The sequence below is a fragment of the Neoarius graeffei genome, chromosome 19 (assembly GCF_027579695.1).
Source record: "Neoarius graeffei isolate fNeoGra1 chromosome 19, fNeoGra1.pri, whole genome shotgun sequence".
Taxonomy (NCBI): domain Eukaryota; kingdom Metazoa; phylum Chordata; class Actinopteri; order Siluriformes; family Ariidae; genus Neoarius; species Neoarius graeffei.
This window is the reverse complement of record NC_083587.1, coordinates 43,421,377-43,447,287: the sequence shown is the minus strand read 5'-3', so window position 1 is coordinate 43,447,287 and position 25,911 is coordinate 43,421,377. Positions and strand designations below refer to the sequence as shown.

Here is a 25,911-nt window from a genome sequence, read left to right as displayed (position 1 = left end):
AACCACCGCGCCCACCTCCCTTGCCGTGCACTGCTGTTGGAGGTGGCCCGGTTCCCTGCAGCGCCAGCAAACCGGCCCGGGCTTCCTCTCTGCACCGGTGTTCTGGGGCTCACTCACCTGAGGGGGGGAGAGACAGACACAGAAGGGCAAAACGGGAGGGCACTGCGGGTGCAGCAGGCCGGCTGGGGTGGTGCCGGCCCCCGCATCCGCGGTGGGGGAATGGGGCGAGGACGGGACACAGAAGGAGGGGGAGAGAGAGAGAGAGGAGAGGAGAGGAGAGAAGAGAAGAGAAGAGAAGAGACTGTCTGCTGTTCTGCCGCCGGAACAGCCGCCAAATGGTCCTCTGCCAGCTCGATGGCCTGATCCAGCGACGCCAGGCAGTGGCACTGGACCCACTTCCTGTGGGCAAGCGCGCGATGAACTGCTCCAGCACCACCTGATCGACGATCTCCTCAGCGTCACGGTTGTTGGCCCTCAGCCACCGCCAGCAGGTATCCCGGAGTTGCTGGCCAAACGCGAACGGGCGGCCGACTTCCTCCAAGCGCAGAGTGCAGACGCGCTGGTGCTGCTGTTCGGCGGTGCGCCCCACACGCTGGAGGATGGCCCGGCGAAGGTCCGCGTAGGCCAGCCGGCGGTCGGCGGGGAGCTGTAGCGCGGCCAGCTGCGCCTCCCCCGTTAGCAGGGGGAGGAGGCGCGCCGCGCGCTGATCCATTGGCCACCCCGAGGTCTCCGCGACTTGCTCAAAGAGCGTGATGAAAGCCTCGGGGTCATCCTGCAGGCCCATCTTTGTCAGGGTGAGGGGGGACGGGCCCGCGATGGAAGCGTCGATTGTCCCCACCGACGCGAGGAGGTGCCGGAACGCCTGTCGGTCCTCTTGCTGGGCCAACACCAGGGCCTTGAAGCGCTGCTCCTGCTCCTTACGGAGCGTGACGAGCACCTGGTGCTGGCTTTGCTGGGCCGTGGCGAGGGCGTGGACCAGGTCGGCGAACGGGGAAAACTCCATGGGGTGGTTCAGCGTTCTGTGCTCCAGATCCCCGGGTTTCAGCACCACTGTGGCAGTTCCTATGTATGGGCGGAGCACAGAAGACGGCAGGCCAGAACTGAGTTCACAAAACTCTTTTTATTCAGCTTTTCAGCTTATTTAAACAATCTCATACACACGCACACACATCAGCCGTCTGGTTCGGGAGAGCCCCTCTGCTCTCGCTCTCCCTCCTTAAGTAGGGCGCGGTCACTGGGAAGACACATCAACACAGGTTAATTGCTCTCAGGTGTCGTGATTCTGCCACTTACCTTCCCTGACTCTGCCCTCCTGTCACAGACCGGCGCTTGACCACACCCCCCGCTGCCACAGTTACTTTCTTTGCTCAAGATCCCTACGTTGCCACAACAATGCAAACAAATGAAACTGGCCATAACTGGTCCTAAAATTGGTTTTAGATTGTATAAATAAACCTGAATCCATTCCGGTGTTCCAGTTTAACTTGCACAAACGATCCAGCTTGGATATGGCTCTGTGCTAGAATTTCCTTGTGTCACTTTCAACTGCAACCACAGCTTGTGCTTCTTACCTGAAGAATGGTTTGGGCATAGAACTCATCTGTGAGCCCTGCGTTTCTCGTTGAGCCTCTCTGATGTCACAAACAAGTGATGCTGTTACTATTATAACCATCTAATGTGCTGGGGTGGCACTAAAGTGTCATTTGTGCAGGAATTTTGTAGAACTCTTGTATACTTTATAATTTAGTAACTTTTGGAGTATGATAACTTGTCACTTACACAAGAAAAATTATTTGTATCCATTATACAATTAATATAATATATTAATATATTTGTGTTTTTTCTTGTTAAACAATTTTGAAAAATTGAAAAACAAATTAGTGTTTAAAGCTTAAATATTTTTCTGAGTACATTAATTTACATATCTAGTTCTACTAGGGGGGTGGTGCAATGGTTCACAAATGCCGCTTTTCCACTACAAACGCGGCTGAGCTGTGCCGTGCTGAGTCGAGCTGAGCGGGGCTGTTGGAGTTGCATTTCGACTACAACCACGCTGAACCGTGCTGGCTGGAAGTGGGTGGACACATTGGGTGGAGTTAGCGAAAGTGGGTGGATGTCACGTGATGTCGTTAAGCGGCGCAAACAGTGACATCAGTGATCTTTTAAGCGGTAGTCTCACGACCCGAATAGTAAACAATAAACATGGAAGGCATGGTGTCGTTAGTGTTGCTGGTCTTGGTGCTGTGGCTTGTTGTCACCGACAACGCCAGCAGATACTGGCAAGAGCGTATAGATGAGGCAAGGCGCATAAGGCTTCAGAAATTCTCGTAATTCGTAATTCTTCTTCTTCCGGGTTTGTGGTGTTTACAGATCCCAGCGTGCTCGCGGGGCGTGTGTGGGCATGTGAGGACACTCCTCCTCACCAATCAGTGCACAGGGGAGTGTCTGCTCACGCCCCCAGACTCACTCGGCTCGCTTTGGCTCGCTTCAGCCCCACTCCAAAACGGTGCGAGTTTTAGGGGCTAAGCAGGGCTGAAGCGAGCCGAGTCGTGCTGTTTTTTGGTAGTCGAAACGCGAGCCGTGTCGGGCTGAAGTGAGCTGAAGCGAGCTGAAGTGAGCTGAAAAAGGGTAGTGGAAAAGGGCCAAATGTTGCCTCACCGCAAGACTGTAGAGTCCACCTGGGGCCTTTGTGCAGAGTTTGTATGTTCTTCCTATGCCTGCGTCGTGGGTTTCCTCTGGGTGCTCAGCTTTCCTCCCACAGTCCAAAGACATGCAGATTAGGTCAACTGGCTACTCTAAACTGCCCATATACATGAATGTAAATGGTTATTCGGCTTTGTGTTAGCCCTGTGATAAACTGGTGACCTGCCTAGGGTGTACCTCGCCTATCTCCCAAAGTCAGCTGGGATTGGCTCCAACTTCACCTGTGACCCTGATGAATAAGTGCTATAGAAAATGGATGGATGGACGAATAGTTAAACTAGACTGAATGCTTTTGTTACCTCTAGGTTGGATTATTGTAATGCCTTACTGTCTGGATGTTCCAATTAGTGCATAAACAAGCTCCAGTTCGTTCAAAATGCAGCAGCAAGAGTCCTTACGAGAGCTAGAATTCAATTCAATTCAAAGCACTTTATTTGTCCCCCAAGGGCAATTTAAAGGCACACAGAGAAGTACAGTTAAACAGATAAATTAAAAAAACAAAACAAAAATTATGACTGTGCAAGATATGACCACATCACCCCTGTCTTATCCACACTGCACTGGCTCCCACTCAAATTTCATATTGTTTATAAAATACTACTATTGACCTTTAAAGCACTGAATGGTCTCACGCCACAGTACCTGAGTGCACTTCTAGTCTTTTATGACCCACCATGCCTACTTAGATCAAAAGGTGCAGGCTATCTGTTGGTACCTCGTATAGTGAAGGCTACATTGGGGCAGAGCCTTTTCTTACAAAGCCCCACAGTTATGGAACAGCCTTCCAAGTAGTGTTTGAGACTCCGACACAGTCTCAGCATTTAAGTCTAGGCTGAAAACATATGTTTAGTCAAGCCTTTTGTTAATTTTATTAAGTAAAGGAGTAGATCTGGAGGTTCCTCAGGCATAGAGTGTTTGGTAAACTGGGATGTATGGATGCTGTCAGTCCCTCAGTCACTTGCTCACTCGAGTTTGTTGATGGTGTAGTGGCTGCTGCTTTATGTCCCGGGGCGCCTTCATGCTTGTGTTACCTTCTAGCTCTCCCCTTTTAGTTATGCTGTCATAGTTAGTTTTGCTGGAGTCCCTGCTTGCGCTCAGCGCAAAATGTATACTGTTCTTACTCATCAGGTGACATTGGGCATACCCAACAACCTGTCTGTCCCTCTGAGTTACAATCCTGAGATTGAGATGCTGACCACCTCTGCTCCTCGGACCTGCCTGATCCATCCTGATGCCCTGTGTCTGGCTGGAGTCTCATGACATTGCTCCTGTGAAGGACGGCCCCATATGGACAGTTAAAAGTCACACTTGGAAGATGCTCTGGACACTACAGTAATGCTTTTATGGCTGAGGACTACAGTTGACTTGCTAACTTTAGGACTGCAGTTGTCATGAACAGTTTTGCACTCAAGTTTCCATCAATGAACAGTTTATAACATCAACTAAACGGACTTAATGTTAAAAATTTTATAATCGCGCTATCTGTTATCACCCAAATGAGAATGGGTTCCAAATGATGGCTGTTAACAGTAATGAAAACTTCAAATTAGCAATCAGTCAAGCTATTGGTTGAATCTGAAGCAAGAAGTTTTACATTCAATCACATTAATGATGTAAACAAATAAATCAGAGAATGCATAGGCAATTTAGTGAAATTCCTGCAGTTGTGGTCTTGACCAGTCTTGAAATAAAATCCTGAGTCCTTTATGTCCGAGACCAAGACAAGACCGAATAAAAATGCAGTTGATTCCGAAATAAGATCGATACCTTCAAAAAGTGGTCTTGAGACCAAGACCGGTCTCAAGTACTACAACACTACCAGGAACGTTAACTAGCTATAGCTATCTGCACACTGGTAACATTAGCTAGCTAGAGCTAATTCTCTGGCCCTGAATTCTGCAAATAAATATGCAAATGTGTGACTTGTACATGCACTACCAAAATGTAACAAATGTACACATATACATATATTTAAACATTTATTTCAGATCCATTTTGTATGCCATATTTAAGTACAGTGACTGGTTAAACATTTCTAGTGTACACTGTTGGCCATGTTAAAATTTGCATGATTTTTTTGAATGATGTCATTGGGAGATGAATTGAACAGGGAGATTTCCGATGTTTTAGGGAGAGAATGTGCGCTTTTCTTGTCCAATAAATATGCAACGAATTGTGAGAATATAGCCAGAGTTGACTTCCACCAAGTTGGCCATTCTGTTGCATTTTAAAAAGATGAGACTTGCCAATTAGTAATGAGAGGTCCACAGAATCAGTGTCCGATGTGTTTGTTATGACACTTTGGCAGTTCAGACTGGTTCCTCATAGCTAACACAGTTTATTTTAATTGCATGAAAAATAATGCTAATGATACTTCTTTCTCACACAGTTGTACTTGAGAATCCATATGAAGTTGTTGACGTATGTGTAGATGATGGTGAGTATTTTCACAAGATTAGTTGCCTTTCGCACTGTATGGCCAAAGATATGTGGACACCATCACACCCGTATGCGCTTGTTGAACATCTGATTGCAAAACTATGGTCATTCGTATGGAGTTGGTCTCTTTGTTCTTATAACAGCCTCCACTATTCTGGGAAAATTTTCCACTAGATGTTGAAGTGTGGCTGTGGGGATACCTGTGTTGGCATGAGAGCGTTAGTGAGGTCAGGCACTGATTTTGGGTGAGAACACCTTGTGCAAAGTTGGTGTTCCAATTCATCACAAAGGTGTTCAGTTGGGTTGAGGTCAGGGCTCTGTGCCTGTGGGTGTGATGGTCAGGTGTCCACATGCATTTGACCAAATAAATGTTGTCAAGCTTTGCATATGAATATACTGAATGTTTATTAATAGCAATATCATTGCCAAATAAATATTTCCTTTTTAAACATTTTCAAATATTTCCATAAATATTCCTTTTCTTCCCAGATATTTTTCAGTATTCTTTCACCCAGTTTGCCCCTGCCAGCTCATATAGCTGTAAGTTCTTGTACAAATAATTTGACCTTTAGTTTCACATGAACATTAATACTGTTATGTATAATTCAATGAAGAATATGACATTACATTTAGTAATTCTGAATAAACAATACACTCAGTTTGACAAAGATTAATTGAAATTATGATCATACATTTTATAAAAGATTATATAAAATATAAAGTCTTCTTTTTCTCTTAATTTCACTAACAATAATTACCAAATGTTTCCCAACAGTCATGGACAAATGAGAAGAGCCATACAGACATCTCAGAATCCCATTCTGTTCCCTAAACATGGCCATGTCTGATGGAACAGTCAAGATTTTATTTTTTTCCCCCGCTTATGCAATTCCCGTATTTTCTCCCTTTACGTCCTCACTGTTATATATTCAAAAACACACCAAATATGTCTGAAAAGTGCATGTGTGTTGTCTGAATTAAATTAAATGCCAGGTAGGTATTCCAGCAAGCAGGTTTAGTGAAAAACTCTGTTTGTTAACCCTGAAATGGGGGAAACGCTGGGTTTTCCATTCCAGAGGTAACTTGGCTTCCACGATAACAGAGACTATGAAACTGACCTGCTCACTGGCAGGTTTTCTTTCATTCCTTTTTCTTCACCCACCCAAAATCAAACCCTGGGTTTCTCACCATTTCCTCCCTCCTGCTGAGTTTGATGCAGCAACTTGATGTGTCCTCGTTAACCCAATTGATGTTGAAGCCGAATTAATTCACATAGCCTTACATCGGGAGAGAATTTTGAGACCTTGATTAGATGTGCTATGTAATCATTAGAGTCTAGAATCAGATTTTAATATACTCTAGTCTAATTATTAGACTACAGTACACTGAAATTTTATGATATTTTAAATGCATGCAAACTAAAAAAAAATACCCACTTCAAACTGTTTATTTTAGATTATTTTAAAATTGTTACTTTTAATTTCTTCTATTACAGTTTTTGTCTTATGTATCCCCTAGAGGCAGTCTGTGCAGCTCCATAATTTGGGAAACCCAGAAGCAGAACGATAATTTTTCCCCCATCTAGCAGGTTACCATGGTGAATCATTCTATCAGAACTCCATTGATGATGGCTTTTTATATTCGTCTTGTACACACAACTTGGAGTGAACATACTCAGAAGTGACTGAACTAACTCAGGTCAGCTGTTCTGTAATCAAAAACATGGAGTTTCACATCTCAGGGTTCATCAACACAAAGTTCAGAGTTTGTTAAACCTGCTTTCTGGAATGCTCCCCTGATTGAAGCTTAAATATCAATGAATGTTGTGATTTTATATGGTGTGTTTCATAACATTTATAGGGTATAAATGTTATCACTATTATCCAAAATAAGAAAAATCCTAAACCTCATGGTGTGCATTTTTAAACTGACAAACTCAGTAGTCAGCTAAAGTAAAATACAATGTGGAATATTTACAAGTAATTAAATTCAGGTGAATTTTGTTATGCATTCACACAGTGCAGGTGCAAAACAAACAAACAAACAAAAAAACCTTCCAAAGCAAAAAAGAATATGGGAACGCAGCCCGTTTTGTTGATTAGCTGGCGGTACAGTGGTTAGCAAGTTAGCAAGAAGGTTCTGGGTTCAAACATCATGGCTGATGGGGGCCTTTCTGTGTGGAGTTTGCTTGTTCTCCCCATGTCTACATGGGTTTCCTCTGGGTGCTCGGGTTTTCTCCTACAGTCTAAAGACGTGCAGATTAGGTAAAATTACCCAGCCACTGGGGTTGCACAAGCCAGTGCATACTTGGTGCTGGTCCCAAGCCTGGACAAACTGGGAATCAAATATCTGGATCATAAATTGGGACAGGATGAAAGCAGATGATCCACTGTGGTGACCCCTAATGGGAGCAGCCAAAAGAAGACATAAAATTTTGTTGACTAGCTAGCTGTTCTTTGTCTGTTAGCCTCCTCAAGCGTTAGATATGTTGGCGTTAGCAGCATAGTGTCTGTGGTTCTGGTTATGTTAGCTTAGCATGCTACCATTCAGAGTGGTGTGCAGTACTTGTGCAAAATATTGCAAAAAAAAAATTGTCTGAGCATACTTACTTCAAGACATAAGTAGTGATCTGTCTCCTGGCTAACGGGAAAACAGTGACAACAACAGTGTACATCCCTGCCAATGTTATTTATGAAAGATTGCAACATAGGCTATAACCTTATCGGTGTTATTTCTGTGTCACTGTTCTTTTTCCGAATGACAAGTCATCAATTTCCGTTCCATCTCAGGCTAGCCTGCAAATAAATAAATTCATCTCATGCTAAACCTTTTGATCATTCTTTGTCAATCCTTTGCCAGATAAGCCTTGAATGTTTGCAACTTTGCAAGCCTATCTCAGCTAGCATGTAATAAATTACACTGCCCAGTGTACACTCACCATCCACTTTAATAGGAACTTGTTCTTGATTCGAAGATTCCTGTTCTTGGCTGGCAGGAGTGGCACCCAATGTGTGGTCTGCTGTTGCAGAAGATATTTTTCTACTCTCCACGGTTGTAAACAGTGATTTATATGAGTTACTATATCCTTCCTTGCAGCTCAAACCAATCTGGCCATTTTCCTCTGACCTCTCTTATCAACAAGGCATTTCCACCCACAGAACTGTCGCTCACTCAATGTTTTTTGTTTTTCACACCATTTTGTGTAAACTCTAGAGACTGTTGTGTGTGAAAACCCCCAGGAGATCAGCAGTTTCTGAAATACTCAAACCAGTCTATCTGGCACCACCACCCATGCCACAGTGAAAGTCACACAGAGCACAATTTTTCTCATTCTGATGTTTGAAGTGAACATTAACTGAAGCTCTTGATTTGTATCTGCATGATTTTATGTATTGTGCTGCTGTCAAGGGATTGGCTGATTAGATAACTGCATAAAACAGGAAGTGTATGGGTACTTAGCAAACAGTGTATATGGCCAGAAAATGCAAGCATATTATTTCAACAAAACTAAAATGTTCTGTATTTTGATTTATTTATTTTTTGGAATGTTAGTGTTCATATCCGATATCGCAATAATATGCAGTCATATTTGTGCAAAATCTATTACTATACGTTGTCAATTGACATGGGTTTTGGCTTCTGCCCATTCCTGTGCAAAAGTCTTAGGCACTCTTTAAGGTGGGGTTTACATTAGACCGTATCAGCGGATCATCAGATTAACGATTTTAAAAATGATTAGCATGCACACAGCAACGCCAATACACGATTCGCGTGCACACAGCAACGCCAATACACGGATACGCTAATCACATGACTAATTCGGCACGTAAGTTGAAATGTGTCAGTGCGGCTCATCGCTTCCTCCTCAGCGGCTGCGCTCCAAATCACTCCGCCCTGAACAGCGAGTGCCCTCTGGAGGGTGCGCACTCCGGCCCTGCGCAGCTCACAGAGAGCGCGAGTGAAGCGCACGAGCAGTGATTCGGGACTGAGCCGCTGTGCGCAAGTCACTTACCACTTGCAAGTGGAAGGATGGCAAGCCTAAAGACCATCATAACTACACAATGGGCAGTATTTGCATCAGTATTTGCAGTATTTTCATACTTTTATACTCTTTAATGAAAGGTGATACAAGGCGGAAGTCCGTGCCGTTTTTCATCAGTCGCGTCACATGACCAACGCCAGCGAATCAGGAAGGTGGATGTCACAGTGACGTTGTCCAATGACGACGCCAGCTAGAGCTCAGCACAGCGTATCCTCGTATTCTCAATGTTTACACAGCACCGGATCAGACACGATCTGGATTGAATACGTGGACCCTGGTGGATTCCCGTTTCCCGGCGTTTCCAGGCGTTTTAATGTAAACGGACAGTGCATCCGCGAAGAAAACGAGACAGATACGGTCTAATGTAAACTTGGCCTAAGAGTGCCTAAGACTTTTGCACAGTACTGTATTTTATTTTTCTAACACCTTTTTTTAACCACGTAATTCCATGTATGTTCCATAAGTTATTTCATAATTTTTATGTCTTCAGTATTGATCTACAATGTAAAAATAGTCAAAATATAGAAAAACCTATGAATGAGTAGGTGTGTTCAAACTTTTTACTGGTAATCTATGTTTAGGCCAAATAACTAATAATTTGTGAGTGGATAAAGATTCCTTAAATGTGTTGATGTCATTTTGAAGTGCTGACTCTTCCCAGTTTAAATCTGAGATGCAATTTGCTTTAGTATTTGTCTATCCATACATTTTGTAACCAAGTATAAAACTAGTTCATGACTAGTGCATGACTAGCTCACACCAAAACCATCATGCAAAACTTTGTTACCAGAAGCTGTGGCATTGTTTACAAACCTCCACTGCTAAAACAAACTGCTTTCCATCTGCAACAGAAAGATTCACCATTCAAGAAACTTTAGCCATGAGACCCATGGAACTCCTAAAACCTTAAGAAGAATTCTAAATGCTACAACCATCCAAATACTTTGAACACTTCCTCAGATCAACATGGCAAAGACAAAGCTATGAAAGCAATCATTTTGAATACTGATGTGCTTTCAGTTGATTTGTAATTGTGAATTCTGTTGTGCAGAGGAACTTACAAGTTGTTTGTTTATTCTGTTTAAATCTACCACCACTTTGCCGTGTTGGGTCTCAGGCAGCTAACTGGTTAAGAGAGTAACCCAATCTTATTGGGTATTATTGTTACCCAATATTATTATGGTAATATTGAGTTTCATTTCATTTTCACAGTCCATCCATTCATATAAAAATGTTATTTGTGTTTGCATCTTAGTTATGCCATAGTTTTAGGAGTGTTTGTTTGTTTGTTTTATATAAAGATGCGTGACTCAATGTCTGTTTTTCTTACAATTTTGGTCCCTGGATTGCTTGCTTTCCATTATCTAAGCTTTTAAATAAATTAATCTTTCCCTTGCAGTAACTGTGCAACAAGAGGAGTTTTCTTACAATCTTATTACAACACACATTTATGACTGATTTCAGTGGATGAAATTGTTTCCATTTAGATAATGTAATAGCTCTGTTACTGTTTAATTTCCACTTTAATTTGAGCAAAAAATCCTGACCATGGGATCACTGAGAAGTCCACCAGCCCCTGGTCCAGCCCCATCGTCACTGTCCCCAAACCCAATGGAAGTCTTTGGCTGTGTAACAACTTAAGAAGGCGAGACTTCAGAAGAACCAGGTGTCTGAGTATGACAGTTACACAGTGCCCTGTGTGGATGACCTCATTGAGCACCTGGGGAGAACCTGATTCTTCTCCACACTTGACCTTAACAAGGACTATAGGCAGGTTGCCCTCACCCCGGCTATGGGACCCAAAACTGCCTTCAGCACCCCACAGGCCACTGGCAGTAACAGGTACTCCCCTTCATGCTCCACAGGGCCCTGGCAACATTCCAGCAACTGTTGGACATCAGCATACCTGCATACCAGGTATACAACAGCCTACCTCAATGACATGTCCATCCATTCCTACATCTGGCAAGACCACCTACACCATTTAAGTGAATTGCTGGGCAGACTTCACAGAGCTGACTTAACAGTGAACCCCTGTAAATGCCACCTGGTTCTAACAAAGGCACAGTACCTGGGCTACCGCATTAGTTGAGGACTATTAAAGCCACATGAGAAAAAATGGAGGAAGTCAAGAACTATCCCCAACCCATAACTAAGAAGCATGTACATGCCTTCTTTGGGCTAGCTGGATACTATAGGCAATTTGCGTCTAACTTCTCCTCTGTGTCCTCTCCCCGCTCAGATTTAACCAAGAAGGCCGGATAAAGTCTGCTGGACTGCTGAGGCCAAGGAAGCATTTCAAGTTCTCAAGCTTGCCCTCACCAGCTCCCCAGTATTGAGGAACCCACACTTCCATCAGCTGAGATGGTCCTAGGCACAGTTCTCTCACAGAAATTCAGTGGAGAGGAACACCCCATTGTCTACATGAGTAGAAAACTGACACCTGCTGAATGGTTGTATGCCACTGTAGAGTGAGAAGCCTATGCCCTTAAGAGGGCCATCGAGGAACTGCAATACTACCTGACCAGACAACACTTCACCCTTGTCATAGACCATGACCCATTACAATGGATAGCCAAAGCTAAAGACTCAAACAATAGAAACCTGATATTTTCTCTTGGTACAGGACTTCTCTTTCCAGGTACATCATCAAGCCAGGGTCCACCACGGGAATACAGATGGTCTGTCCTGGAGATATGTGCTCTGGGCCCAGTCTCCACCAGCAGCTGGCTCGTAGCTGAGGGGGAGTACTGTAATGATGGTGGGCTGGTGGCCCTTGCACACAAACGGGCAAGCACTCCTTGTCATCCTGAAGCACTCCTCACCACAGTGGTGCTGAAAGAACTGCAGAATCTGCACTGTTCTTTCAGAAGGAACAGCTCTGCTCTGGCACCATTGTTTGGAAGCACTGGCAAGCACATAGTAGAGGGGTGGGGTGGACCAACTCAGTGGGGCTGGAGCTCAATAATAGGACACCTGGATGATATAAAATTATGCCTTATCTTCAGTCAGGCAAGTATGGTGAAACATGATACAGATGCTAAATTGCTCTCTGTCTCTACCAGCAAACTCCAGTACTAGTGACTTGCTTACCCATACCAAAAGAAGTGGCTCCCATCATCAGCATCTCTAGTGAGCGGCAGCCTCCTTATGTGCTCCAGCTTGCATGACTACATGACTCCAGCACCAAGACCGCATGCACTACCATGCCAAGTCATCCATATGCTTTAGAAAGAGACCCCAAACACTTGATCATTTCCTCTATCATCCATCATTTTTCATGAATGCGTCTGGCTATTAGACCTTTCAGGCTATCACACTTGGGTCAGATTCAACTTGTATTTAAATCTGCCAAACAAATGAACCATGTCAGCATTGCCATTACTGTACATTCTGTGTATGAAAAACATCCATTCTGAGAATTGCTGTCTGTGGCATATGTTACTAATTCTACAAATTCATTCAGTGTAGCCACTACTAAATTATTGGATCTGGAATGTGTAACTGCTTGCATGTAACATCTACATACACGTTACACTGTGTGCTTGTTGAGATACAGAGAGAATGTATGAAACTGAGATAGGGATGTTAAGCTGAGGTGCCCTAGAGGAAGGTACCTAACCCCTGACTGCTCCCTGGGTGCTGTGGTGTGGCTGCCCACGGCTCTGGGTGTGTGTGCGCGTGTGTTCACTGCTTCAGGTGGGTTAAATGCAGAGGATGAATTTCACTGTGCTTGAAGTGTGCATGTGACAAAGGTTTCTTCTTCTTCTATTGTAGGCTATATCGCTTACAACAGCTTTAAACTGCACATTGTGTATCAAACAACCAGTTATTGATATCACTGTCAAGGAATTTATTTAGGATTTTCAGATAAATTAATCAAGATCAACAACTAGGATTTCTTATTCTCAATTCATTACTCTTTTTCTGGCCTCTTCCTTTTGCTCTGCATTCTGTGTCTATCATTCTCTCTTTCCAGTCTTCCTAGTTGGGGTACTCTCATGAGATTCTGGTTAAAGCTTGTGCAGCCTCTAAAGACACTCTCAGCCTCCCCACCACCTCCTGATCACCATCCATTCTGACAACTGAGAGAAACAAAACTCAAAATGAATTTATGAGGATGATACAGTCATACCTTCAATATAATTTTAAAAGGGCACTTACTATCAATTTGGCTTTCAGTTACATCATTCCCTCTAAGAAGTAATTCCTGCAAGTCCAAGTAGGCATGACCAACATCCACACATTCATTTTCTTCATTCAACGGCTCACTGACCACAGTGAACTTTAACCTAAGTGGTAAGTGGGGAAAGGGAAAAAACACTTTCTGTGGGATTGCATTTTGTTTTGAAATAATTTTGATTGTTTTTGCTACCTACATTTGTCAAATTAAGTTTCTTTTATCTTTGTATTCTATGTATGCTATATTAGTCTCATCAGAGAGAATTAAGGGCATAATCCCAGTCACTCACTCCGTTTCAATGACTGCTTACCTGCCCTGTCCAGCATCGGTCCTTTCCAGCATAGTATAGAGGTACTGCCTCAGAGGCACTGCCCTCATGGAGTCAACATGTATGACTGAGAGAGAGAGATATGAGGTTAATAAGGGATAATAAAGAATAACAGTGATCTTGCTAAACTCTGAAGGTAGTAATTGGTCCCGTCAACAGGTCTTAACAGGATCTTGTATAAGTTCCTGCTTTTGCATTCATTGTCACAGTCTCCACTCTTCTTCTCATTATTTTCACCAGTGATTTTTACAAATAGATTTTAAAGCACATAACACACTCTATTTTCATGTTCCCAGTACCAACAGAACTTCCAACAAAAACATTTTCTGTTCTCCATCAATTAATTTTATGGTGAGATTTTAATAATGATCACAAATGCAGACACTTGGATATGAGTGCACAGGGCTTTAATTGTATAAAAAACACAATTATGCAGATAAACATATACCCTGCTAATACAGTGATGGAGAAGCCATAAAGAGGTAATATGCTGAGTTTGGGTACTAGTGGCAATAACATTGACTGGGGCTGGAAAGTTTTCAATAGATGGATTAGCCAAAAGTGACAGAGAATTAGTCACTGGAAGCAAATCACTAAATGTGTAAAGTAGAAAGGGGTAAAGGTAGAGCCTCATATTATGCAGCTGGTTGACTCATTTTGGCCATATATACAGTATCAGGGTGGCACAGTGGTGTAGTGGTTAGCACTATCGCCTCACAGCAAGAAGGTTCTGAGTTTGAGCCTAGTGGTCAACAGGGACCTTTCTGTGTGGAGCTTGCATGTTCTCCCCATGTCTTTGTGGGTTTCCTCTGGGTGCTCCAGTTTCCCCCAGTCCAAAGACATGCAGGTTAGGTTAATTGGTGGTTCTAAATTGACTGTAGGTGTGGATGTGAGTGTGAATTGTTGTTTGTGTCTATGTACAGCATCAGCCCTGCAATGATCTGGTGACTTGTCCAAGGTGTACCCCACCTCTCACCCATAGTCAGCTGGGATAGGCTCCAGCTTGCCTGTGACCCTACACAGGATAAGAGGTTATGACTGATGGATAGACGTATACAGTATCAGTCAAAAGTTTGGACACAGCTACTCATTCATAGGATTTTCTGTATTTTGACTTTTTTCTATATTGTAGAACAATACTGAAGACATCAAAATTATGAAATAACATATGGGCCATTGTAACAACTTTCTAACTTGGGAAACAGAGGAACACGAAGCAGGCTTCAGAACAGGTGAGTTCGTTTTATTGGCACACTTTTCATGACACAGACACACTAAATATTCACGTGATGGGGTGTCATAGCTCTCTCTCTCTCTCTCTCTCTCTCTCTCTCTCTCTCTCATTCCTGACTGTCTGCAAGAGACACAGGTTAATAGACAGCCAGTAATTTGACACAGGTGCACCTTATCACGTTACCTGCTGGTTCAACCTGCCTCCTCACCATTCACAGCTGATGCTCAACCACACCCCTGCTGCCACATTACCCCCACCGCCCGACTCAGGCCATGGAGCCGTCCGGCCTGCAGCTGGACACCCTCCACCACCACCATCTGTGCCCCTGGCCTGTGGACCACCTTGAATTTAAAGGGCTGAGGGGCCAGATACCAACAAATGATCTGCTTGTTGGCATCCTTCATGTGGTGGAGCCACTGGGGCAGGGCATGGTTGGAACAGAGAGTGAATGGGCGTCCTAGCAGGTAGTAGCGGACAGTGAGGACTGCCCACTTGATGGCCAGACACTCCTCCTCTATTGTGCTGTACTTCAACTCTTGCATGGAGAGCTTGTGGCTGATGTACAGCACCAGGTGCTCCTACCCCCCCGCCACCTGGGACAAAACAGCCCCCAGCCCTCTGTTCAACACATCGGTCTGTTAAACAAAAGGGGGAGAAAAGTCAGGAGAATGCAACAGTGGGCCCCCACACAAAACCACCTTTACCTGAGCAAAAGGCTGTTCGCATGGCTCCGTCCACTGGACTGGATCTGGCGCCCCCTTTATAGTGAGGTCAGTCAGCAGGCTGGTGATGTCTGAAAAGTTAGGCATCAAACTGCCTATAATAGCCAGCCCCAGGACCCTTTTTGGTCTTGGGTCTCGGGCAGGCCACAGTCACTGCAGACTTATCAATTTGGGGATGCACCTGCCCATGACCCAAGTGGAAGCCCAGATACTGTACTTCCACTTGTCCAATTGCACACTTCTTTGGGTTTGCTATGAGCCCAGTGCACCACAGCAACTTCAGAACCGCCCTCAGATGTTGTAGGTGCCGCTCCCAATCATTACTATAAATGATTATATCATCATCCAAGTAGGCCGCTGCATACACATTGTGGGGGTGGAGAATTTGGTCCATGAGACAATGAAACATTGTTGGAGCCCCAAACAACCCAAAAGGAAGGGTGACAAATTGGTGTAAGCCAAATGGAGTGGAAAAGGTTATTTTCTCACAGGATAATGGAGTCAAGGGGATCTGCCAATGTTGTGGATAGTATCTCCATCCTCTGTCAAATCCAGTGTCGAGTAAAAGTGAGCCATGCCTAACTGATCGAGCAGTTCATCAATGCAGGGCATTGGATATGTGTCAAATTTAGACACCACTTTGACTTTTCTATAGTCTACACAGAACTGGACCGACCCATCGGTCTTGGCAACCAAGACCACCAGGTTACTCCGGTCACTGTGTGACTCCTCAGTTACTCCCAACTTAAAGGAGATACGCAGAGCCTTTATTTTTAAATAAATTTGAGTGGATAGTATCTCTATCCCTGACTCTTGTATGCTGCATAAATGGGAATAAAAAAATGTATATTTTTGAGAGTTAAAATCAACCACAAAGTTGGCATTCGAGCTGCCCCACTGAGCCAGCCAGCCCCGAGTGCATGACGTCACAGCAGGAACCGGTTTTAAGGCCGAGGCCTTTGACAGCTATAGACCAAAGTCATATAAATACAACCCCGATTCCAAAAAAGTTGGGACAAAGTACAAGTTGTAAATAAAAACAGAATGCAATAATTTACAAATCTCAAAAACTGATATTGTATTCACAGTAGATCATAGACAACATATCAAATGTCGAAAGTGAGACATTTTGAAATTTTATGCCAAATATTGGCTCATTTGAAATTTCATGACAGCAACACATCTCAAAAAAGTTGGGACAAGGGCAATAAGAGGCTGGAAAAGTTAAAGGTACAAAAAAGGAACAGCTGGAGGACCAAATTGCAACTCATTAGGTCAATTGGCAATAGGTCATTAACATGACTGGGTATAAAAAGAGCATCTTGGAGTGGCAGCGGCTCTCAGAAGTAAAGATGGGAAGAGGATCACCAATCCCCCTAATTTTGCGCCGACAAATAGTGGCGCAATATCAGAAAGGAGTTTGACAGTGTAAAATTGCAAAGAGTTTGAACATATCATCTACAGTGCATAATATCATCAAAAGATTCAGAGAATCTGGAAGAATCTCTGTGCGTAAGGGTCAAGGCCGGAAAACCATACTGGGTGCCCGTGATCTTCAGGCCCTTAGACGGCACTGCATCACATACAGGCATGCTTCTGTATTGGAAATCACAAAATGGGCTCAGGAATATTTCCAGAGAACATTATCTGTGAACACAATTCGCCGTGCCATCCGCCGTTGCCAGCTAAAACTCTATAGTTCAAAGAAGAAGCCGGATCTAAACATGATCCAGAAGCGCAGACGTCTTCTCTGGGCCAAGGCTCATTTAAAATGGACTGTGGCAAAGTGGAAAACTGTTCTGTGGTCAGAGGAATCAAAATTTGAAGTTCTTTATGGAAATCAGGGACGCCTATCAAATATGACTAGGTTAATATTACATCATTTGATATAGTTAAGTCTATAATCCATGTAGTCTTGCCACTATTAATTAATAATAAGATGAAAAATCTGACTTTCTGAATAAAATAAAATCACTATTAAATATTTAAAAATGCTATCATATTTGTTTTGTTCAGACCACCTTTCATGAAAGTGAAAAACATTAAACAATCTACCTATGTTTAAACTAGATTTTGACATAAATGACTGGAGATAATCTCAAAATTCAGACTTCCTAAAAAGTATATAATCTCTATCATTTACAATCTTACAGTACCTACAATTACACAAGAACAGATTAAATATATTTCATAATATTTTAAAATAAAACTTACATAATACCAAACATTATCAAACTAATTGTATATTGGCATTAGGAAAATATCAAATTCAAACTTCAAAAACCATTATCAATCAGAATCAAATGACTTGGTATGTCTTCACACTGTCATATAATTACTCTAAGATCATATTTGTACACAAACTTATTGTTATGTTTGGATGAGACAGAACGATATGCCATGTGCTTTTGGGTATTTTTAAAACACTTCACACAATCGGTTGAGATACACTGTCTTCCGGTTCAGTGACTAATGATGTAATAGTTTACAAAACTGTTTTACCCGCTAAATAAACCATTCGGAATACTTCGGTCCTTTCCGATATTTTCCGATTGGTGTGTAAACAATGCTATATTTACCGCAGTGCTTGCTAGCTGGTGCTGACAAATTGATACGCACAAGATTAAGTAAAACGTGACTACACGCTCTCTACTTATAAATGCGCGACAAAATGAATAGATATGCAATATCACTCTCGTGCCCAAAAAGTGGATGTGCGACAGACAGATAAAAAACGCATATTATGCGCCCTAGATTAGGCTCTGCATCATTGCATTCCGTTTTTATTTACAATTTGTACTTTGTCCCAACTTTTTTGGAATCGGGGTTGTAAAAATTTATGGTGAAAGTAAGAAATACCGTTACCGACTTGCTCAACTAAGACTGATTTGACTTCACTGATTGTGGGTTGACTCTCATTAAAACAGGATAGGTGTTATAACTTATGCAGCATACATGTACATGCATGTATTTTCACTGATAAAACGTAAAAGGCTAATTAAATAATCAGATTAACTGAGACGATTACATTCTGAATCAAATTAAATAATCTTATACCAGTAACTTAAACACACAATACAAGTTACATGTATTAATCTAAATGCAGGTAAACAACATTTTTTTTAATCTAAATGAGAGTCGGAGCCAGAGGTGGAAAGAGTACTAAAATATTATACTCAAATACAAGTACTGTTACTCTGATGAAATTAAGTACAAGTAAAGTTACCAGACAAAAAAAATCTACTCAAGTAAAAGTAAAAAGTAGATCATTTAAAATGTACTTTGAGTAAAAGTAAAACGTTACTTTTAACAATGGGTGTTTTCTGCCTCCATTGTGTTGTGCAAAAATGAAAAAGAAGAGGAAACAAGGATATATGTACATCTCAACCCAGATGTTTTATTTAAAGGAAGTGTATCAAATTGAATGCTTAGGATAATGCTGCATTAAAACTGAGACAAACAAAAAAGGTCAATACACACAGTCATGTCGTTTACATCGCCCTGACCACACACAAAGCATTGTACACGAAATATGAAAGTGAAATGTTGCACCGAAATCTCGTAGCTTGCCTGTGTGCACTGTGTGTTATTGAACAATTCAATTCAAACATTATTTGTTTTGCTTAGTATTCCTTTCTGGCCTGTTGGATGTAGAATGGTAGGAGGACTGATCACGTCAGGTTGGCGAGCTAACTTGCTTGCATGATTAGCCAACCAAATAACAGACTAGTTACCGTTATGTTACAGTACCAACAGGTTGCTACTTCAACATTAGCAATGCCATCCACTATTTTTGGAATATAACCAGCCTATTGTCGGCTTTACTATGGAAAGGAAACATTATGATCAGGGGCGCAGATACGTTTTTTGAACTGGGGGGGACAAAAAACTGGGGGGGACAAAGCTGCCAGCAAACCAACCCCAACCCCGATATGCCTGTCAGACTTGTTGTGGATAACCATAGCAACCAAGCTCGAGCTTGCAACCTGTGCAGTCTGCGCAGCTCAACCAACCGAATATCAGTCTTTGTTTTGTTTTATGTGAGTTGTTGCAACTATGTATACACTGCTGTGCACCTCAATAAACCGAATGGTAATTAGTCTTTTGATTTTTCCGTGAGGTTTGCCTTCTGCAAAGAAAGACAGCATAGACGTTTTTTCCTCCCTATAAGTGGGGGGGGGGACCAAACGAGGTGAATTTAAATCTGGGTGGGATGAATCCCACCCGTCCCACCCTCTATCTGCGCCCGTGATTATGATGCCAATGACAATACTTACCTCAACATGCTTGCGCAGATTAGACGTCGAATTTTTGTATGCCGCAATGGTTGTCTTCTTGGGCACACATAATCTGCATTGCATAATGAAACTGTCACCCCTTTTCTCTACGAAGCTGAAGTGATCACGTATGTAGGGCCAGGGGTGCACTTCATTACTGGAAGAAATTGCGTTTTCTGCAGGGTCATCCACCACAGGTTCCTCGGTCTCCTCCATGTCCGCAGGGGCGCTTTATCAACACCTGTGGCCCAGGGGCTAGGCCCCTCATAGGCTACCTGTCAACCCTACCTTTACCGTTGGCCAGGAAAACACTCTTATTTTATTTGCAATACGTGTCAAGCATTTACAGTGTAAGTGCGTAATTAGCCTAGAAGCCTACGATAGGTTACGTTTGGCTCAGGGTAGCTGCGCAAGGCCCACGCTCACATCGCTCAACACATCCGACCACAGAGGGAGAGAAGAACGCACGCATTATCATTACAGAGCCAGTTCTGATTATTACCACGGACAGGACAGTGATACTGCGTAACTTTCACGCAGGGGCATGGCCAGAGATAACCACACAAGCCTGCGTGCGCTATAATGTAGACCTATGTGTTGTAAACATAAAACACACACACCTACAGACAAGTCCTTTTAAAAAATTAAATACATAAAAATAGCTCGGCGGCATGAAAACAAACTTTCACTGCAAGTCAAGGTACTTGGCTCGGCGGCCACATGAAACGTAAACACCATGGACAGCGGCCAAACTCATAACTCTACAGACCGAAATACACGAAACCAAGTCCTACTAGGGTCTATTTTACCGATCTATGTTCAAGCATCATGCAAGTCTTCCTTCTCCTTGAATGAGACCGTGCATTCAACTGCCTTTTTGACATGACTGCATCAAAATACCACTTGCAACAATATTTCACGCTAGGGCTGTGCCGATAGACGATGCCATCGTCCATCGACGATGGTGGTCATCCATCATGATGGAGAGCCACCATCGTGATACCACGCCCCCTCCTGTCATAATCATGCATATACGGTATCATCTGGGCCTATTTAACCTAAAAAGTTAGTTTTTTGTTAGTTTAGTTAGTTAGTTTTGTTTAATATATAAATATATAACATATTATTATAAATACATAATTATATAAATCATTATAAAGTAATATCCTATTACCACTTGTTCACGTAGGCTATGGTGCAGGGACGTGCTAGTGAACATAACATGTGGTTACACAAATACAGTATGCCACTAATAATAAATTTTGACTTCATTTTTTAGCCTACACTATACTTTTAATGTAAAATTTGTCATGTTGTTCAAACAAATAGCCACTATTAACAGTCGGGAAATATTGCACCTTATCAAACGGCAGTGAAGCGCAGACTTCGGCAGAAGTCAAATAACTTTAATCTGGTAAATAGGCCTACTTTCAGACTCAAAATGGTCCACTCTAAGCCATAATGTCAAACCAAATGGAAGAATGAAGGTGATTCTGACAAATGTAAAGACAGTAAAAAAACAATATTAAATCATGATTTTAAAAGCTGGTGCAATAATTCAAACACTAATAAATTGGAAAAATTAGCGCGTTCAAGTGCGCACTAAAGGCCGAAACGCATCTTCAATTGATATGGTGTAAATAAACAATGAGTAATAGCTTAAGTGTAGTTTCTTCTCATAGTTTGAATACTAGTCTTTCATTGTTAGAGCAGATTAATATCTTGCCGTGATCAGTGAGTGCTCGGGGAGGTTTGTTTCCACCTGCGCTTTGCGCAGCTCATTTCTCCGAAGCCAGCTGTGCGCAAACGCAGTTTTGACTGCTCGGCAAACTCCAAACGCTCGGTCTGTACTGGCCCTCTGTTGCGCAAGCGAGTTGGTTATGGCCAGGTTCAAATTGTGCCCAAAACAACTTAACCACGGCCATTTCAATTGCCTGATGGCTGTGACAATATTCGCCCCGTTGTTATACAGGCGATCTTTTTCTCCTCTATTTTCCATTCGGCAAGTGTCTCGCGCAATGCGTCTTCTAAATTGTCCGCTGAATGTGTCTCTGGCATGAAACTTGTCTGCAGGCATTTGGACTGCATTGCCCACTCTCGGGCCACATAATGTACGGTAGCTGACATATACCGTAGGGCATCATATTGCAGCTGGACCACATATCCGTTATCAAGGCCAAATATTCCACATCACCTAGCGCTTTTTTTTCTTAACATGCCAAAGCCTCGGATGAGTATCTAATACTTTTAATAATAATAATAATAATAATAATAATAATATATTTAATAATGTGGTATTAAAATCCCCGCCCCCGCCCCCACCCACGATATGATCGTTCATCACGATGTTTGCACTGTAAACATCGTCGATGCCAATTAAGGGGACATCGCACAGCCCTATTTCACGCACTCCAGCAAGAAAAAAGTTAAACATGATGAACACGGGCATACTGTTTTGAGCATACGATTTTTTAAAAAGAAACTAGCTACATCAAAGTCCTTCAATAAACCCATCCTTTAGCGCAAATGAGCTTAACCTAGTTCAAAGCATGACGCTAGCAGTAGCTGCATAAGGCAAAATCATGTGGGCCTTTCGTCAACAACAAGCCACAGCGGGCAAACATTAATAATCAAGCGTCCTTACCTTAAAATGTTGTCTTGACCACAGAACTTCTCAAGTATTTCACTTAAATCCACACGGGTTAACAACACACCCAACACAGCTAGCGAGAAATGTGGATCTGCGCTAGCTTTGTATTGCGATTCCCCTCAGTATGCTTACTCTGTCTGCTGCCCGAACTGTGAACATTATAGGCTACAATCTTTTCATCAATTTCTTCAGTAGATGCCGTTTTAGACATTTTATTATCCCCATCGAAATATGCTATTATACTAACAGGATTATAACGCAAATCACACGACACGTATTCAAATCACAACTGATTTATTTTACTGTTGGACAGATCATAGCATATCTAGCCTAGCTGCACATAGCCTAGCTGCTGGTAGGCTGATAACTGATAAGTAGCTGATATTCTGAACAGATTGGTGAGCCTTACCTTAAAAAAGTCTGTGACTTTAGGCAACGATTCTATCATTACCTGCATCTCTCTTTTTTCCTTTTATGCGCCCCGCTAACATGTGAACGCTTCATCTTTCAAAGCCTCTAAATTTGTGTCTCAGTAGTCTGCAGTCTTTGGCGCGCTTTCGTGCGTGACATTACATTTTGTTACATTTTATTCTGGTCCGGTTGTGGATGTTCGTTTCGCGAACCACATCCACCATGTCTCTTACAGCAGGCTACTGTGTGCTCATTTATTTCTAACCTTATTTCTATCCGTACATTAATGTAGGCCCACGATTCCGACAGTTTATTATTTTATTAATATTACAAGGCCCCTGATTGGCTGTGGCCCAGGGGCTTGAGCCCCCCGAAGCCCCCCCCCTTAAAGCGCCGGTGCATGTCCGCCATCATCTGTGTGAGACTCGCGCGCGCGACAACTGTCCTTCCCATGATTCATTTCCAGAACACATTTCCCCTTCTCCGTTTTAGCCTTTTTTTATTTTTTATTTTATTTTTTTTTTACTCAGTAACGGTTGTGATGTAAAATGTACCGAAGTACACTACTTAAAAGAAAACATACTTAAGTAAAAGTAAAAGTACACTCTTTAAAAATTACTTGAAAAAGTATAAGTACACAAAAAAGCTACTCAAGTACAGTAACGCGAGTAATGTAATTCGTTACTTTCCACCTCTGGTCGGAGCTTCCCCGTCTGTGTTCTCGCTTCTTGAAGGTCAATTGTTTTTGAAACCATCTGACTTTCAGTTGTTTGTTCAGTTCTCCGTTCAGTCACTTCTTCCATGTAAGGGAGAGATGGCAGCAATATTCAGTTTAGAAATAAGACGGCTGCTCCACTTATTCACTTTTCTTCATACTGTGTATTCCACCATTACTGCTGGGCTCAGGCAATTACTAAAACCCGGGATGGAACAGGATGTCACAGATTTTAGCATCAACTGCAGGGAGGTCACTGCCCAAGCGATATGTCCCATTCCGTTCCATCCCGGGTTTTAGCAACAACCCTCGGCTCACTCCGGAAGGACTGGTGCAACTGAACTCACTTTCCTTTAAAAAAAAAAAAAAATAAATACTTTCCTTTTCTTGTAGTTTTCTTTAATTGCTGGTACTGCACCCTCTTGCAATACAGGCTTATAGCCAACGCTCCTAAACAGATCAGAGGTCTCGTACGAGTCTTCAGTAAAATGTGCAGAGCAGAGGAGAGACCACTTCATAGGCGCCCAATGTGCCCGTGAACTTCTCGCAAAACGCATCCAAATCTTTGCAGTTTGAACATTCTTGGGCCATGAATGCAACATAAATCCATCTTCTGTTGTGTTGCTGTACTGGCCTAAAACACATCTACGTGGCATGGTGATAAATTAGCTCAAAATGGAGAATCAGGGTTGCAGTCAGCTCTGTGTTTTAGTATAGACCCTTTTCAGTCACGTGACCTTCGTAAACACGACCGCCATTTTGGACATGTAGTGGACTTCGGCTCGAATCGGTTTGAATGCGAGGAAGGCGACAAACATAAAAGAAAAAGGAGCGAGATGCAGAAAACTGTATTTACTAGTTTACTGTAATTATGATCTGGCAGCTATTTACACCGGATCCAGTGTAAATAGCTGCCGGAGCCAACGTCCGAGCTTGCCGGAGCGCGATCCGGCCGGCCGCAAGCTAGCGCGCTCGGAACCTCGGACGTTGGCTCCGGCAGCTATTTACACTGGATCCAGTGTAAATAGCTGCCGGAGCCAACGTCCAAGCTTGCCTGAGTGCGCTCCGGCCGGCCGCAAGCTAGCGCGCTCCGGAACCTCGGACGTTGGCTCCGGCAGCTATTTACACTGGATCCGGTGTAAATAGCTGCCAGATCATAATTACAGTAAACTAGAATGGAATGTTAACAGCAATGCAATGCCTTTTCTGGCTAATTTTATTCGTCTTACCTCCAACAAAGTGGTCACTACACAAGCGTTGGTATGCCGCTATCCATCTTCTCCGTCGGTCAGCATCTACCGGGATCCAATAAAATGATAACCCTTGCCTTGTTTGTTGATGGTTACTACATCCAGGTGCACAACAATATAGTGGCATGATGGAAGTCTTGCTGAAAATAAACACTTTCTTTGCTGCCGTTCCTCAATGTTGGCTGTGGTAAACTACTGGTAGTACATGTCCAAAATGGCGGCCGCGTTTGTCGTGATGTCACGTGAAAAGGGTCCATAGCGGAAATGGCAATGAGACCAATAGACTTTCTGCTGTGACGTTATGGACGTCAAGGTCATTCACTCAGACCGTTACCTATATGAATCACTTTAATCGTAAAAATTACTATATTAGATTTATTGTTAATGCTTAAAACTATTCCTGTGCCATTCTTGAGGTCTCAAGGCATTTATAAATGAAAGTGAGTAAATGGCTCTGCGTATATGCTTTAAGCATAGCTTGAAGTTCATCCCAAACCACATTTGTCTTGTGTTCGTGGAGCCAATATTGGCAGCTGTGCACCACCACCCCAGGGGAGTCTCAGTGTGATGTTCTCTGAGGTTAGTGTGACCAGGGAGGGGCGAGAACACATCAGAGAATTCCTTCTGCAACCCAATTACCTGTGCTCTCTGGGATGGTGAGTGGTGGTCTCCACAGGGGACCGGGGTGAATTGGGCTGCACTTTTTGGACTTACCTCCAGTCCCAGCTCCACCTTCTCCAGAACTACCATCACCAGAGCCACAGGAACCTCTTCTCTCCACGGTTTCAGGAGATTGGGTTGACATTGACATGTCACTCCTATCTGGCCGTTTGACTTCATAGTCGACCTCCCCAATTCGCTGTGTGACCTCAAAGGGCCCTTGTCACTTGGCAAGCAATTTTGAACTTGAGGTGGGCAGTAAAATGAAGACTTTATCTCCTGGGGCAAATTCCCATA

At 42.9% G+C, this 25,911-nt stretch overlaps 2 protein-coding genes across 2 annotated transcripts in view; one reads left to right on the top strand and one right to left on the bottom strand.

Annotated features, from left to right (window-relative positions):
- LOC132867295 (uncharacterized) overlaps positions 1 to 10,431 on the top strand; it is a 33,177-nt gene extending 22,746 nt beyond the window's left edge. Inside the window, exons 7-9 of the mRNA XM_060900112.1 lie at positions 5,093 to 5,140; positions 5,632 to 5,682; positions 5,918 to 10,431. Of these exons, the coding sequence (XP_060756095.1) occupies positions 5,093 to 5,140; positions 5,632 to 5,682; positions 5,918 to 5,931 (113 nt within the window). The 3' untranslated portion in view covers positions 5,932 to 10,431. The remainder of the gene's footprint in view (positions 1 to 5,092; positions 5,141 to 5,631; positions 5,683 to 5,917) is intronic.
- A 2,600-nt stretch (positions 10,432 to 13,031) lies between these two features.
- The window catches only part of rpgrip1 (RPGR interacting protein 1), an 82,723-nt gene continuing 69,843 nt past the window's right edge, over positions 13,032 to 25,911 (bottom strand). Inside the window, exons 22-24 of the mRNA XM_060900113.1 lie at positions 13,678 to 13,762; positions 13,349 to 13,476; positions 13,032 to 13,269 (exon numbers count right to left, since the gene is read on the bottom strand). Of these exons, the coding sequence (XP_060756096.1) occupies positions 13,184 to 13,269; positions 13,349 to 13,476; positions 13,678 to 13,762 (299 nt within the window). The 3' untranslated portion in view covers positions 13,032 to 13,183. The remainder of the gene's footprint in view (positions 13,270 to 13,348; positions 13,477 to 13,677; positions 13,763 to 25,911) is intronic.